Genomic DNA, 17,332 nt, shown 5'->3' on the forward strand with positions numbered 1-17,332 from the left:
GAAGTGGAGAGGCAGAATTTAGACCATGGAACCCCAATCATGGGCACCACTTTTGGGTTAAAATAGTGTGTTTAGAAAACCCAAGGTTAAAATGCAGTTGTGTGCATTGTTTCTGTATTTGCTTGAGTTAATTTTCAAATTAGTGTGCCCTCTGTAGATGTGTTCTGAGGGAATGAAAAAAGACTGGAGGAATGTCATGGAGAAAATTGGTCTGGCAGGGCACATAGAATTGTTGGGGACAGTTGTTCCTGATAAATGGGTGAGTAATACCAGAACAGGCCTGGGCTGGGTTAGGAACTCAAGGATGGTATGTGCTCACAACTCCAAAACTGATTGGTCCTGATATTTTACTGACATTCTACTATCAGTCATGCAAATTCACCTAGATTTCACAGCTGAAAAAAATCTATTCATAAGGCAGGAATGCTGGCTTATACAGTATATTTGTTATTTAGCTCCATGACATAGATGGATATAGAAGGGTTTTAAGAAGTGACTTTACATAGGAATGCTAAAATATTTATTCAAATATTAGCCATAAATCGGGGATCCCCGCCTAAAATCCAAACATAAAAACCACCAAAGAAAAATTCCATGGAGGCTGTGATTGAAAAAAACAAATAAGATATAATTTAAAGTAAAACATGGGAAATACATTTCTTTCTAAATTAATATCTAAGTTGTATTCCTTTAACAAAATCCAACTATTAAAATGTATAAAGATTCCTTCAGAAAAGTAAACTTTTTGCCTTTTATAACATAAAGAACTTTGATAAGACTTTCTGAAGTCTTAAACAATGATGGTTCTAGATACTTTGGGGGACACCTGGAAATGGAATCTACATCCTTGGCAGATCAGAGTCTCATTATTTTTAGGTAAAACTGAATTAAAATAAAACTATTTGCCTTCTAAAAACAATATTTACAAGTTAGTCAATTAACATTAAGTGCTTTTCAAAGTTGGGGCCAGCACATACAGAGTCAGGAAGCCACACCTGCCTTCAGTTTGCCCTCAGTGTGTCAGCATCGGGTCTTATGAGGCCTCGGGAGGCTGATAAGCAGCCGTGCACCCTTCCTAGGCATCCTGTGGCACCTCCAGAAACAAACTCCAGAGAAATTGGAATTTCCATGTCTTAGGCTGATGACTCCTTTTGTATTGTTACTTACGAAATATTTAAGAGTCAGTAAAAACATTTTTTTCATCCTTAACACTAGTTCCCTATTTTGCCTGTGATGTCATGCTAGATATTGTTCTGAAAAGGTTAGTCAGACATAGTTCATTCGTGCTCTCAGAGACAATACTACCTGATACAAAGATTAAGAATCATTACTATTATAGTAAGAATAATAAGATGATAATAATTTTGTTAAATATAATAGAAATAATAATTATTTTTAGTAGTAAGGATGATGATGATGATGATAATCACAGCAAGCACTTATTAAGCCCTTATTATGTTCCAGACACTGTGCTAAGCAATTTCCACATATTAGCTCTTTGAATATGATCAACTCTAAGAAGTAGGTGGCATTATGTCTGTCTTTCAGGTTCAGAAACCTCACTTTAGGGAGGGTAAGCAACTTGTCCAACGCCATTTATGTAGTCATTGATGAAGATGGGGAACAAATATTTGGAGCCCAAGATGTAGGAACACAGGGACAAGTGCACTAATATTTACAAGACATACATGTGACAAGTACCTTTACATCACTTGAACACTTAGTGACCTTACAATGAAGGAAGTAGAGAGGCAGTAAGTTCTGTTGGAATTACTATATGTTATTTCAATTGTTGGGAAATAGAAGCTTAGTAGAAGATGTATTTTGGGAGAAATAGAATTGACTTTCCCCACCACCCAAAGGTGTTTGAGCAGATTAAAAAGGGAGCTAGTGTTTCCTTAGAGGGCTGACTGCCTCATGACATTTTCCACCTGCTTCTCTGGCTCTTGTCCTATACTTTTGGCGTTTCTTCTGCTGTTAAGAGTCAGTGAGTCAACAGCATGTTTTTAGCACTCCCTGTGTGCACTGAAGTAGACTCCAACTCAATAGCAATACATAACTACCGTGGGCCAAATATGTGTGCCAACCTCCCCTGCCAGCCAGGGGATAGGGTTGGGGAGGATGGGAGAACAGACATATAAAATGAAATTATATATAAATATATATGTAAACATTTTAAGTCTCAAAATCACTGAAGGGTATATTTTTTAATTAGGTGATTTTACCTGCTCTCTTTTGAAAATTCTGGTAACTTCATTAATGGCAACCTGACAGAAATTAATTTTTTAATGCTTCATAAGTCAAAAAGGGAGTCACAGAATGAATTAGCTGGAAGGGACCCCAAAGACCGAAAGTGTTTCATGGTATATTAATGTCCTTGATCTCTTAACAGGTGTTTTGACAAAAGTCCCCTTGGACAAATAAAATTTGTAAGTTCTGGGTTAAAGTTAAGTAGGTTTCTTTTCTACAGAACTTCAGTCTTTAATATGCTAATATGCTTTGTGAATCTACCAGAGGAGGGATAAAGTATGAAGTGTTTCAACACTTACTTTACCCCAAATTCTTTTTGGGAAATGCTGATCCAGCTGAGCCAGCTAGTGTATTCTCTACATGAAGGTGCTGGCTGACACCTTTTTTTGAGAGCAAGGAAGTCCCAAGAGGAAAGGAGGATATATCAGTTGCTCCTGTTCCATGCCAAGTATTCGCAGTGAGATGCCTTCCTCTAGAGGCTCAGAGAGGGCTGAAGGGCATCTCTAGGCAAACAAAGCTGCCCTTCATTGGGATGCAGGCTGCAAAGAAGCTCTGAGCTCAGCGCAAAGGGGTGACCAGCTTTTAGATGCAGGACAATTTACTTATCCCTGACCTAGCCCACTGAGGACAAACAAAGAGGGAGGGGTGTGTCACCCCAATAGTAGTCACAAAGCTAATCTAAGTCTCTTAAACAAACTGGTTGTGTGAGTTTAGGTTGGGAAGGACCATTTTTTTAAAAAAGTCTTTGCTGCAGGACCTTTGCTGCAAGAGTTTTTAATGTGAAAATATGCCTTGTGAAGCTCCAAGAATTGGGTAGAATATAAAGGATTTTAAAAAGTTACTCAGGCAGCCAACTCTTGCTTTGTGCAGCATTTGGGAGACACTCATGGGTCTGAGGAAAACCCTTTGAGAAGCACTGATCTAATCTGACCTTCTCATTTTACAAGCAGCAACTATGGGCAAGGCATTCCTTACCTGTGGGGCCCTCTTGGGTTTCTTTCTCTATCACTGTGACAAATTTATTAAAATTAACTTGACCAAATTTGGAGGCAGCTTGGAAGAGATTTCTTTAGTTTATAAACCTTTCTTTTGTATGTTTCCAGGGCAAACTACTATATGTATTTGGAGTTCCCCTTGTCAAAAACCACAGATTAATTTAACCAACCTTTATAGACTATCACCTATGCCGGAAGACCCTTTATGTACAGCGGTGGTGTACAAATACATGAACTGTAGTTCTTGCTATACATTAATAACAATGATAAATGCCACATTGATGGCAATAATGTAAACATCTAACATTTGTCAGGCACTGTACAATTTATGCAGTAGGGATTAAAATAATGCCTATTTCACAGTGAGGACACTGACGTGAAGAGAGTTTCGGGGATTATTCCAAGGTCACCTACAGCTAGAGGACAGCAGATACACATAGAAAGGTGCAGCAACATGTGAGACATTCTTTATGAGTGATACAAAGTGCTATGCGAATTCAGAGAAAAAATAATTTTCAAAAGACTTTATCAGGGAAAGTGCGAAGTATGTGGTGGACAATTGTGATTTAGTCATCCATTTCTCCTCCCTCTGGAGAATAGTGCCTCCTTCCTTCCGAGCAACTCTTTTCCCTTTCACCGTGGGGTCCTGGTAGTATAGTTGGGCACATTGCTTTGACCTGGGCCAGAATATTTGGGAATTTGGGGATTAAAACCAAGGGAAGAGGCGCTCCTCTTGGCTGGTAAAACTGTAAAATCTTGTCTAAGATGGGCCTGCCTTGTCTTTAGTCCTATGGAAAGAGCTGGGCTTTTGGTAGGTCAAAATGATGATGGTATCAAGAGAGAGGCAGGTGCTGAAAGCAGAGAGATGAAGCCCTGGAGGTCTTTTGGGGGCTGTGTCCTTACTGGGGTAGAGGACTTACCGCTCTCTCTTTTTCTGGAAATGATACTGTCCTTTCTTGTAAAATGAAATGCTATTAGAAAATGATTTAAAAACCCCACACCATAGAGATAGGCACAGATTCTTAAAAGTGTTGAGGTTCCATCTACTTAGTGCTAAGCCAAGTCTCCCTCAACCACAAATTCAGGGGAATAGGCTCTTGGGTTTTATCTTTTTAGTCTATTCTCTCTGCATTTCTATTTTCTATGGGGTATTTCTTCATTCTGGATTTCAGGTGAGCTTTGAGGAGACAAGGCAGATCATCTCTAGCCCTTGCAGAATAAGAGGGTGCATGGAAAGAACCTAATACAGTTCCTGGTACCCTGTCCTTGTTTATTTCAAGTTTATCTTTTCATTTCTGGTAGGTTACTAAAAAGGGCTTTAACTCTCCTACTGAAAGTAATAATTCCAGTAAGAACTCAGCAGTATGGGCAAATACAATGTGGGACAAGCCTATTTCTAAGCATGAGCTGGGCTGGGGAGGGTGGGAAGGGCAAGAAGAAGGAAATGTGGGTCTGTGTCGCTGCTGTTACAACCACCACAAGAAGAAAAGTTTCCATACTGAAATGCGGGCTGCCTTGAGAGGACCTGGGGAAAAGTGTGGATGGCTGGCAGGTCCTCCTGGATTGAAGCGCCTGACAGTCTGTGATTCTCTGCAACAAATGGCAGTGGTGGTGCACACACACACAGACACACACACACACAGCACCCAGCCTCCAATTTCAGCGCTGGCAGAAGATAACAATTCTCAGCTCGCCTTTCCAGGGTTATTTTTGGCTGGGGCTGTTGCTGATGGCAAAAGGTTTAGCTCCCTCCCAACTCCCTCCCTTGTCCTTGTTCAAGAGAGAAACTTGTGCGTGTAAACTGCTCACTCCCAGGGAGACAGGGAGACAGGGTTGCCGGTGAAAGGGGAGAGGGACTGGGGGTGCCTGGAGCGGATCCCAAATCCTGCTGCAGATCTCACTACCCCCGGGTTATTTTCTAGCGAAGGGTGGGCCCCGGAGATAGCCGATTGCTGGGGAAGGCTGGGGCCAGCCATAAGAGGAGGAGCCTCCAGAGGTCGGGGTAGCTGGCACTAGGAACGGGCTTTAGGGACGACACCCCAAAAGTGAGTCCAGCTGGGGGAAGACACTGCGGGCTCCTAGTGCGATCCGGCTGGAGAGGAAGTTGGGCGGGAGAAAATTTGTTGGAAGTTAGCGGCCAAACTTTGCTAGGGCAGCGAGGGGCCGCTCGGAGAGGGAGGATCCACCGGTCTGTGCCGTGGGAGGGCGCAGGGCGGGGGCCGGCTGGGGAGGGGGCCGGGGCTTGAGGCGGAGTTCGGGCAGGCGGCCAGGCTGGTGGGGGGCCCCGACGGGCTGCAGATTCCCTCCGGCTCCCGGCAGCCGCAGCAGGACCAGCCAGGAGGCACCATGGAGGGCAGTCCCATCCCGGTGCTGACAGTGCCCACGGCACCCTACGAGGACCAGCGGCCAACCGGCGGTGGGGGGCTGCGGCGGCCCACCGGTCTTTTCGAGGGCCAGCGCAACTACCTGCCCAACTTCATCCAGAGCGTGCTGTCATCCATCGACCTGCGCGATCGTCAGGGCTGCACCATGGTGGTGGGCAGCGACGGCAGGTACTTCAGCAGGACAGCCACGGAGATCGTGGTGCAGATGGCTGCGGCCAACGGGGTGAGTTACCTGGTCATCCCTCGCTTCCCGCCGTGCTGCCGCCTTCCCCTCTTTTCGCTCTTGCCCACTCCTGCCTGCTGGCCAGCCGGCCTGCCGCGGCGGACCTGGGCCCCTGCCCCGGCTGCGCGCGCTCTCCCAGGTTCTCTCCTCCAGCGTCCCGCCACCGCCGCTCTCCGCAGCCGCCCTGGTGCTCCCTGGACACTGTCCTGTTTACAATCATCTTCTTCCACCCTAAAGTCTGGGTCTGCCAAATTTTAACAATAGTATTGTCTCAGAACACACACCAGTGTTGGTTTCTGGCATACTTGGAGAATGTAACCCATGGAGGTTTTTAGTATCGTTTGCTCATGAACCCCGTGGAATTATTTCATGATTAATATGATTTGGGTAGGAATGGGATAGGGATCAATTTGATGCTATGCAGCCTGGGCTCTCAGTTCCCTCGAGACACGTCTGTAAACAGTCGGAAATGAGATTTGCAATGCCTTTCCTAAAGCAATCCCCGACTTCGCTCCAAGATGCCCTTTGGCACTTGACAACATTTCATGCCTCTTCTCCTTTCCGCTTCACCCTCATTTCCTCTCCATTCTCCCATGACCTCTGCAGCCTTCTTTTGCAATCTGAATTCTCAGACCTCGGTGGTTGTTGCTGCTGCTGCTGTTTCTCCTCCCTGCTTCCTTTTGTTATATCCCCATAGCCCCACATCCTCCTTCCCAAATCCAGGGCCCTCTTCCAGGACCTCGACCAGAGGGATATCTAACTTCAGGGATCTCTGAATACGACGTGGGAAACATTGTCTTAAAGAGTAATTTCAGCCCTGTTTATGCAGTCAGAGCCATTCACATACAACTTTTCTTTAAGTGAAATCTCTGCCGATATATCAACGAGTGTGAGCATTTTAAAAAGTGAAACTAAACAATTTTCTGACATTTTGATTCCATCCTTCCTCTTCCCAACACTTTCCATTTTTTTCTCATTGTGTGTGTGTGCGCACGTGTGTGTTTTAAAGCTTTGGGGTTGTCCATGTTTCATGTTTGTCTACTATAATTGCCCCTTCTCAAGGTTTCAGGGCTGGGGAGAGAGATTTGAAAAATAAGTAAATAAATAACCGAAATAAGTTGGGAGCAAAAGGGCCGAGGGGTGAGTTGGGTGGTGGAGCTGTGATTTCCAACCCCAGCAGATGATAATGCTGGAGATACCAGACTTGTATTTCTCTCTGACTCTCACTTGGGATTGGTGAAAATTGGCTTGAATCAGGGATGTGGAGAGAGGTTGACAGATGGTCCTTGACTCTTGTTTGACAAAGCTGTCCCATGGAATGATGGAGAGTAATGAGCCTTGGGAGAGCTATGGCAGGTTTCATACTCCTTCTGGGCCAAGTTTTCCAGGGAGTGAGAGAAACATAGCCTGTCCGATATTTATCGTGGGTCGGGATATTTTTGAAACTACAGTTGTTGATTTGTACAAGCAAATTATCATTATGCTTTATTATTTCTTGGCACACTTTACTCTTAAGGACTCTTCAACCTCTTAGTTCAATGGGTCTTCTCTGATAAACACATTTTATTCACTTTGAGCGGAGTTTACTTGAGGAGATAGTTAGCATATATTAATATGCTTAAAATAGAGTCAAATTTAACCTAGCAGTGGTTATGAAGAGCAGAATGGCAAATTAAAATCTGCATAGAAGTACCATCTCTTAAATAATCTAAAAGTACTACTTCTAAGATGGGTAGCCATGGGTGAAGAGAATGGTGGACATTTATCAAAATTTCAAACAGCCAATTTCAACCAATCTTTTCCTCATTTCGTTCAGTTCTTGGGGGCTTTTGCTAAAGCAAAGTGAATAATCAAAAAACTAGCTTCTGGGGAAAGCGGTTTGGATAACTATAAGCAAAATTAGTCTTGAGGAATTGCAAATTGATGGCAATGCACTTGTCTCCTGATTTGGACTATTGAGTTATATTCAGAAATGATGAACGTTGATTCCAAGTGCTTTGAGCTTTTTTGATTTCTTATTGAATTTCAATAAATAGGTTAGAAAATAGTAGAAAACAAGAATTTCTTTTTTTTGACCTGACTGGAATCTGACTAGATGGACTGCATTTTCTCTATCTGAAAACTCTTGGTTTTGATTTAAAAAGTTAACTTTACAAAACAATTTTCTATTAAAAAAAAAACCTATAGTTGTTCTTTGATTATGTAATTGCTGGAGGAGAACAGAAGTTTGACATTTATAAAATGATAAACTACATTATCAATATTTTAATATCATAAAGTTTTAAGTAGATTATCAGACAGACATATACCTGTATACTTTGAGATTAAGAAATTTGTAAAGTATTTTAAACTATATTAAATAAAATGACATTTTGCCTCTAAATTCTTTAGTATGGATCTCTAAGAAAATATGAACATTTAGTTTGACAGTTACACTGTCATTATCATCCCAGACAAAATAAAAAGTGATTTCTTTGTATCATTTATTACCCAGCCCACACCCAGATTTCCTCAGTTACTCTGAAATATTCCTTAGAAGGAATATATTCCTTCTAATAAAGGAACACATATTGCATTTGGTTATTTTTCTTAAGTCTCTCTTAACCTAGAAAGTACCTCCCTCTTTATTTTTATTTTGTTAATGAAATTTACTTATCAGAGTATCTAGGCCACCACTCCCTTTTCTGGAATTTTCTGATTATTTCTTGAATAATGAAATGTCATTTAACTTTTCACTGTATTTTTTTGTTTGTTTATTTGTTTATTTTTAGTGAACTAAGAATTAGTTGTAAAGGCTTAATTAGATTCAGGATCAACTTTTTTCTTTTACAAGAACATTTTATAGGCGATGGTATATGTTCATGTTGTATCACATTAGGAAGTATGATCTCTGGTTGTCCCATCATGCGTGATGCTAAGGTGATTATAGGCTTGCGATAGTGATTGCCTGTAGCTTCCATTGTTTCCTCCTCGGGACCAGGAAGTAGCCTGTGGGGTGAAATTTGTGCCATGTATTTGTTTTCTTATCAACCTTTACCCATTGCTTCTGTTAATGATCCTGGCTTGACTAAATTGTTTCAAAAATGATGATTTGCTAATTCTCTAATTCCTTCTGAATGTTTTAGCTGGCATTTTCTTCTGGAAACTGGGCAGTTTCCTCATAACTGGGCTATCTGGTTATCCTGTAATAGAGTTCCCTCTGGAAAGCAGAATATATATTTATTTCTTTCTCTCTCTCTTTCTCTCTCTCTCTTTTTAATTACCAATTTTCATAGTAAGGATTTGGTGAAACAATAACCTCTGTTGGTAATACATGAATTCTGTTTTGTTTTGCTTTTGCTTTTTTGAATATTGCTATGGACTACTGATTTGTATATAATCAATTTCAATGGGTTTGTGAATACTGAAAAGGTATTTTTTACCTGTTTTTGTAGTTTTTATGTGGCTATGTGAATTTACCTAAAATATCCCAAGAAGTATTTTAATTCCTTTTTAATAATACAAACAATGCCATACTAAAAAAGGAAAATAACTACTAAGTACAAAGAGTAAAGTGTATTATTTAAGTGAATTCTGATAAAACTTAGTTTGTAACTAATTGATTTTTTATTTTGTTTCTACTTCCATCTGCTTCAGATCATCTTCAGGGGTTTAGATCCTATATATATCAATTTATTCTAATGTCTTACAGAATTCAATAGCTAACTACAACAGACTGACTACGAGAACACCTTTGCTCTTGTCTGGGTAGATCCATCTGGCTAAGAGCATTCTCTCTTTTTCTTCTTTGTTATATATGTTTTTAGTCCCCGCTCCTTTTCTTATTGGACAATGACAGCACTGAGTCTCCCTCAAGATCTTTCTGACTTTTTTCTAAAGTCCTCTCTCTCTGGAGATGACATGGTGTATCAGCACTGTCCAACAGAGCTTTCTGTGATGATGGAAATATCCTGTAATCTGCACTGTCCTGGCCACTAGCCACGTGGGACTATTGAACACTTGAAATGCAGCTAATGCTACCGAAGAACTGAATTTTATATTTAATTTAATTAATCATAATTTAACTTTAAATAGCTATATCCCATCCTGGAGAGTACAGCTCTGTAATTTAGGATTTAAAATGTGTGTGTGTTTAGTGGAGCAAGTCTGTTACAGTCAAAGCAGCTATAGGTTAAATAAAGGTAACCCACCAAATATTACAAATACATATTTGGTAAACCCAAACCAGACTATAGCCTAGGAGACAATGAGATATCGTAGAAAAAGCACTGTATCAGCATCAGGAATTCTCCCCTTGTTTTCCTGGCTCTGCCTTACAAGTTGCAGAGCAAATGCTTTAGCCTTTGAAATACCTAGAAACCACTTGTTTCTTCTTCTATAAATTGGATATGACAGCACCACTGAATTATCCTGGGAATCAGATGAAGCCTGCATAAGAAAGCACTTTGCAACATTTATAGCACTAAGAAATAGAACAGAGTCTTATTAAGGTCAACCGAATACATTTCAGATAATAATAATTTGAATGCATGCATTGAATAAACCATGCAGTGGGCCTCTTTACAAATAATTTATATCTTTATTGCATGTTTTAGTCAAGATAAAATCCATTTGTTGACTAGCCACATATAGTACTGGGCGTATGATGATCAACAACAATATTATTATTGAGTTACAGAATTCAAGAGCTTCTCAATGCCTTGTGAAGCCTTTCGAGGTGGAAGCTGAAGTGCAATTGCATGAGGAAGGCTGGGTCAGCAAGGGACTTGGGTTTGCCCTCCAGATAACATGCTTGCACAGGTGATATTTGATTCTAATGGGCCATGAACAGGTGGTTGTTCCAAAGAAGGAGAATACACTTGTCTTGGCATTTATCAGACTATCTGGGGAACAAATTTTGGTGTGGACCCAAAGATAAGGAATATAGGGTTGGAAGGAGAGCAGAGTGGGACATGATGTTGAGTGGAAAGTAGGGAAGGAAGAAAAAGGAAGCTATAAAGGGAAACCTGTGCTTTGATACATAAGGTTTCTTTCGTGGAATGGATGTGGAAATCTGTGGTTGGCCAGCTCCAGGTCTTATCTCTTGAATGGAAAAAGAACTGGGTGGTGATTGCTCCATATCTTCTACTGGTTTTCACTACAGAATAGGTAAATGGAATGGGCTGCTATGGCTCAGACATTAGGATGTTTTGTAATACATTAGAAAACCCTAAAGACTTCCACCACTCTATCTTGCTTCCCTTCCCAAATCCCCATTTCTGACTTGTGAAATTGGGATATCTATTAAATGAGCAGTAGCAAGTTTTAGGGAGTCTGTGGTTCCAGCTCTCTGTTTGGACCAGTTTATTCTTGAATCTTTTAACCTCAACTCTTCATTTGTTTTTTTTGTGGGGAAGTAAAGAGAGTGGGAGAGGTTTTGAGAACAGCTGGGCCATCCCAGTTGCTGAGGTGGGTTATTTTAAGCTTTGTTTAATGTGTCCAGAGACCCAGATGGCATTTTTAACTAAGCTGCTTTATTAAATCTTCTAATAAAGCATAATGATGTTTATTGAAAAGACAGACACACATCAGCGACGTTATGTGTGAAACTTGCCCTAAGAATTTTCTATGAAACATCTGTTCTCTCTGAGCCCTTTGTGAACTCTAAAGTTTGCTCGTTTCTGTACAGACTTGAGGAATAGAAGTTGGAACCAATTTTTGAGGAATCTCAGCATAGGTTTTGGCATAACCAACCTTAACCCCTATCTTTTAAGCCTTGGTCACTCTTCTTTTAGACAACAGTAACATGAACAAACACTGTAACAGAATTCAAACAGGGTTATTGGGGAATAATCGGCAGGAGGAAAAAGGTCTACATTTCCCAGGGATTTTTATATTGAAGGTAGAAAGCTAGGAATACAACAATGTTCTTCATTTGCCTACAGCCTTGACAGTTAATTGCAAACACCCAGGATTTGGCCAGTATGCCTTAACTGTTTATACTTGCATAGCCAAAGCGAGAATTTTAGGTTCTTTCATCTGACTTAACTCTCATTAGTTATGAGTAAAAGGATATTTAGATATACACAAGACTTGTTAAAATCCACATTTTCTGAGTCCTTAAGTATCTTTCATTTCTTACATTTTTAGTGACATCAAAATTTTGGCCTAAAGTCTGTATTTATATGAAGGGAAAAGTTTCAAGAACATTCAATCCCCAAAGAAATTCTTTTTCTTTGTGTAAAGTCACAGAATTTTTTTTCTTTCTCTACAAGTCTTTCCTAATAGGTGCTTTGTACAACTATAATACTAACTTGTTGACAGTATATTATTTTCCTTTAATAAGAATTCTGATTGGTAGCTGTGGGTATCTAGTTTTGCATTTAGGACTTTCAAATGGAAAGAGAAAAGAAATTGAAGTAATAAAGACCAAAGTTTATCCCATTTGATAAAAGACTCCACAAAATACTGGGAGGAGAGTTTTACAACAAAAGCTTAATTTATACAATATATGGAAAGCTTTTCCAATAAGAAAATTCAAACAGTTCAAAAGAAATATTGTCAGCAACAACAAACACATGAAAAGGTGATCAACCTCAATAACAAAAGAAGTTATAAATAAGAATAATCCATCAGTTTGAAAAACAAGAATTGTAAATACTCAGAGTTGGTTTGGGTGTGGAAAATTATGATGTTTGTACAGTAATCATGGAAGTCAAATTGATAAAGTTTTTGTTTAGGTAATTGGCAGTATATATCTAAATTAATAGAATTCTTGTTCAATAAGCCAGGAATTCTTTAATCTATGACTCTATCTTATAGATTATCCTAGTACAATTGTGCAAATATCTGTGTATAAGAATACTCACTGCAGCATTTTGTTAAAGAAAAACTTGGAAACAATCTATATGTTCAATAGTAGAGAACAAGTACGTAATTTATGACAGAACCTCACCATGGATGCATTAAAATTCATAAACACAGGAGATGGATCCATATATAATATAAGAAAGATGTGAATGACAGTTTGTTACATGAAACAAAGTAATTCATGGAGTATTATGTGTAGCATGATCTCACTTTTGTGTATATAATTTAGGCATAGAAAATAGGGTTGGAAGAATACACTCCAAATAATTAGCAGGGACTATATTGGGTTGGCCAAAAAGTCCATTATGATTTTTTTCTGTATGATGGCTCTAGTAGCACTTAGTTGTCTTTGTCTTCACTAGAGACAATTTTGTTAGGTTATAATGTGAACTGTCATATCAGCATGCATTTAAAAAAAACCTTGTCAAAATTGGTGAATTTTTATGCAGCCATTTTAATATTGAAGATGGAAGAAAATATGCAACATTTCCAGCATATTATGCTTTATTATTTCAAAAAAGGTAAAAACATAACTGAAATGCAAAAAAAAAAAAAGAAGAAGATTTACGCAGTGTATAGAGAAGGTGTTGTGACTGATCAAACTTGTCAAAAGTGGTTTACAAAGTTTCTTGGTACTATTGACATTTTGGCCAAATAATTCTTTGCTGTGGAGCTGTCTTATGCATTGGAAGATGTTTAGCAGCACCCTTGGCCTCTACTCACTAGAAGCCAATAGCGGAAGATAGCTGACATACTCAAAATATCCAAATCAATAAAGTTATGGGTGAAAATAAAAAACACATCTTTTATTCTATGGAAAAAACATAATGGACTTTTTGGCCAACCCAATATCTGGGGTCTGTGGCGTGTATGGTGGGGGAAGGAGAATCCTTTCCCTTTCTCCATATACTTTTCTTTATTAACTAATCATACATGTATATGCATTGCTTTCATAATTAAACACATCAATAAAGAATAATGAAGGAAAAAGAAGCAGCTCTAGATTTGAATCATGATACTGCCATTTGCAACTTGTATGATTATGAAGTCACCTAGCATCCTTGGGTTTATTTCCTCATTTATAAATATAGGGAAAGTAATAATACTTGCCCTCCCCCCATATCTCCCGGGGTTATTGGGAGGATTGAATGTGCTAATGAATTATTATCAGTTATTTTATTTATTCACATAAAACTTATTACCAAACTATTTTCCTCTGGATAAAATTAAAGGACATGTGCATACGGGCTTTATAGTCTCAGGAGCTTTCCTGATCAGAAGGTGCCTCAGCACCTTGGTAAGGCTTCTTCTTGACTTCCGGTGTCCTCCATGATGCTGGCCAAGGCTGGATGGTGACGGCAGAGGTCATGACCCCCAGCCCCTCCCAGTGCTCCACACACACACACACTCATGCATGTGCTCACTGGCATGATACTTGAGGTGGCAGCAGATGCTCTGGCATAAAATTTAACTCATCATAAAGGGCTATTTTTTTTTTTTTTTTTTTTTAGCATGGTCTGTGCAACATTATTTCCTGTTATGAATTAGCTGTCAATGCCATGTTTTCCACCTTAAAGCTTTCTGGGGCCTGGGGTCTGTTAGGAGCTGCTCCCCCACCCCAGCTGCCCCACTACCCCCTCCTGAGGCCAGATCTTAAGCTGCTTATTTCAGGAGTATTTTCAAGCCTAAGGGACTGGGCCATGTGGGAGATTACTGAGAGGAACAGACTAAGCAGAGGCTAAGAGACTCCAAGCTAATCTGCTGAGTAGTCTGAAAATGCACAGCTGCAGGAGCTAGTGGTGCTTTAAACTGTTTTGTTGGGCACTTTGTCAGGGTCCTGTGTCTGTGGCCCAGCCGAAATGTTTGGTTAGGAGGCATAATCTTTTTCTGGACAGGCGCTCCCAAATGTAAAGTGACAGATGCTAAAGTGGAATATAATACAGAAGACCCAGCTTTGCTGTCATAAATAACAGTAAATTGTTTAATCTTGCTGAGTTGTAAATCTGTGATAGCCAGAGGTCCTTAGTTCACTGGAACATATATAAGGGGTGGAGGTACTCAGCAAATGGACAGTAATTATTTCCTGGCCAGACAGAAAGTGGTCTGATGGAATTTAAAGATCCATATAAATGTATTTTCATTGATGTGACAGCTACTCATAGGAAAACACAAAGCTATAAAGAAAGACTGAGGTGCCAAAGTTTCTGAGTTTTTGTTTTGGGAATATATGTGTGTGTGTGTGTGTGTGTGTGTGTGTGTGTGTGTGTGTGTGTGTGTAAGTCCTGTAACTTTAAGTAGAAGGACATATAATGAAACTAATTTTAGGCTAACTGATAAGAGTTAAGTTCCTATGGTATCTCATCAATGTTATAATGAATTAATGGTGAACAAAATGGTGTTATTCCAGGACCTGTTGCATTATAAAATTTCTGTCTACCTATAAAGGTGCCAGATATAAAATCTTCTTAAAAGTTTAGGTGGTCTGTCTAATAGTATACGTATGTGTGTGCACTTGTGCATAGGCTATCCCCCACCCCCTCAAAGAGATATATCTTCGTCATTGGATATATTCAAGAGGAAGATAGGACAGGGTCCTAGATGTCAGAAGTGTTTGAAGACTGCATAGAATTCAAGGAGGGACTAAATGTTCCCAAATGATCTATGTTTCTATGATAATAAATAGAACTTGTGCTGGAGTTGGATGGACCAATATGAAGAAATATAAGCAGTGTTTAAGTCCTACTGTTCTAGTCAGGAGTCTATGTTGCAAGGGCAGCTTTCTGCAGTGAGCTCAACATCCTGAGTAAGTTAGCAGGCCAGCATAGTACAAACCAGTGGACAGTGCAAGTCAGAGGCATAGATGGAGGCAGTGACTGGAGATCCAAGTCAAGACAAGGACATAGATATGGTCCTGTCCCTCCTCGTCATGGACTTCAGTAGCTTCTTAGTGAGTAGTTTTGGTAGTTAAAGAAGAAAAAGACATTATGTATAGTCATGAAGGCATGTTACAACTAATTTTTAATTTAATTATGGACAAGCTATATTCAGTTTAATTTATTCCACAATGTGAGTTTAGTCCTCAAATATTTTTTAAGTTCCACATTAAAAAAAAAAACTGTAAGTGAAACAACACTTTTTATTGGTCAATAAATGATAGTTCATTTAAATAATAGAAGACTCTACAGCCACTAAAATCATGTTGTGGTTTAATATTCAGTGACAGAAAGACAGACTTTAGGGAAGGACTAGTTATATTAAGTGAAAGATGTAGGCCACGCAAAATTTTTTTTTTTGTAAAAACATAAAAATATGTAAATTAAAGGAAGGGAGGGAGAGAGGGAGGGAAGGAGAGAAGGAGAGAGACCGAGAAAGAGAGAAAGGGAAAGACCAAAACAGACAAAAGACAAAGGCTACATACAGAATTGTTAGCAGTGGTCATTTTTAGGTTTACAGATGATTTTTATTTTCCTCTTGTTTATGTGTACATCTTAAATGTTCAAAAAAGGAACATGCAAATGTATATTTTTATAATTAGAAAACCATTACAGATTAATAAAACAAAACAAATTTATTCAATTACTATAAATTAAGAAATTCATAATTAATAATTAAAGAATGCAGTGAAATGTATTGAGAGTTTATTGGGTGTCAGACCCTGAACTGGTGCTTGACTGTATTAGGTTTCATTCTCCATCATATGATTGTTTAAATCTTTTAGATAACAAAACTGAGATACAGAGGGATTCAGGGTGTTGTCCAAAGTCACATATGAAGGGAGACCTAAAAATACCCACAATTATCTTCTGGAGGGTGAGCCCCTTATATTACAGGCCTCCCCTGCTAGTTGAGTGTTCTAGGAACCCACCAGTATCAGTGTACCAGCTGGCATTGTTGTGAGAGCCTGCATTCAGCTTCAGTGAATATGTTTTAAAGACTCTTTCAATGTGTTTGCCCATATCATGATGGGTTATTTATGAGTGCACCTGCCCACAAACCATGCAGAATGTTCAGCAGTTTTTGACCAAAAATGGCACAACCCCTGTGCCCCACCCTCCCTATTCAACCGATCTCACCCCAAGCGACTGTTTTTGCTTTCCTGGATGAAAAAAAGGGAAATGTTTTACCGATACGGAAGAGGTGAAACAAAAAATGGCAGAAGCACTAAAAAGTGTCAAAATCGATGAGGTCAAAAACTGTTTTGAGCAGTGAAAAAAATCTCGATAGGTGTATTGAATCAAATGGAGAGTACTTTGAAGCTGACTGAAGTGTAAATATATAAGAATAAATACACAATTTTTAATAAATAAATTCCAGGGTTTTCTTTTTTTGGTCCCTTCATAGCTAGTAAGTGGGAAAGTCTATTTTTATGTCCTTTCCCATTGGATACCAAAATCTCACCGTATCTCAGGGCACTCAACTCTGTGTCCTTGACTCAGGTAGGTCCAATTGTTTTCATCCTGGTACCCAGCCAGTTGGGTTGGTCACCTTACAAAATGGCAGCAAACAGGGCCCTTTCTTGTTTTAGTGAGCCAAGCCCTGGACCTTAAGGTCAAGATTTCAGCATTTTTCAAGTACTGAATTACCTTAGGAACCCAAGTTCCAGTTCCACCAACCCCATTTTGCACCTGAGG

At 39.5% G+C, this 17,332-nt stretch overlaps 1 protein-coding gene across 1 annotated transcript in view; it reads left to right on the top strand.

Moving 5' to 3' along the window:
* Positions 1–4,998: 4,998 nt before the first annotated feature.
* PGM5 (phosphoglucomutase 5) overlaps positions 4,999–17,332 on the top strand; it is a 175,108-nt gene continuing 162,774 nt past the window's right edge. Inside the window, exon 1 of the mRNA XM_090274149.1 lies at positions 4,999–5,852. Coding sequence (XP_090130275.1) covers positions 5,592–5,852 — 261 coding nt within the window. The 5' untranslated portion in view covers positions 4,999–5,591. The remainder of the gene's footprint in view (positions 5,853–17,332) is intronic.

The sequence above is a fragment of the Furipterus horrens genome, unplaced genomic scaffold (genome assembly GCF_987537825.1).
Source record: "Furipterus horrens unplaced genomic scaffold, mFurHor1.1.pri manual_scaffold_4, whole genome shotgun sequence".
In the NCBI taxonomy this organism is placed as follows: domain Eukaryota; kingdom Metazoa; phylum Chordata; class Mammalia; order Chiroptera; family Furipteridae; genus Furipterus; species Furipterus horrens.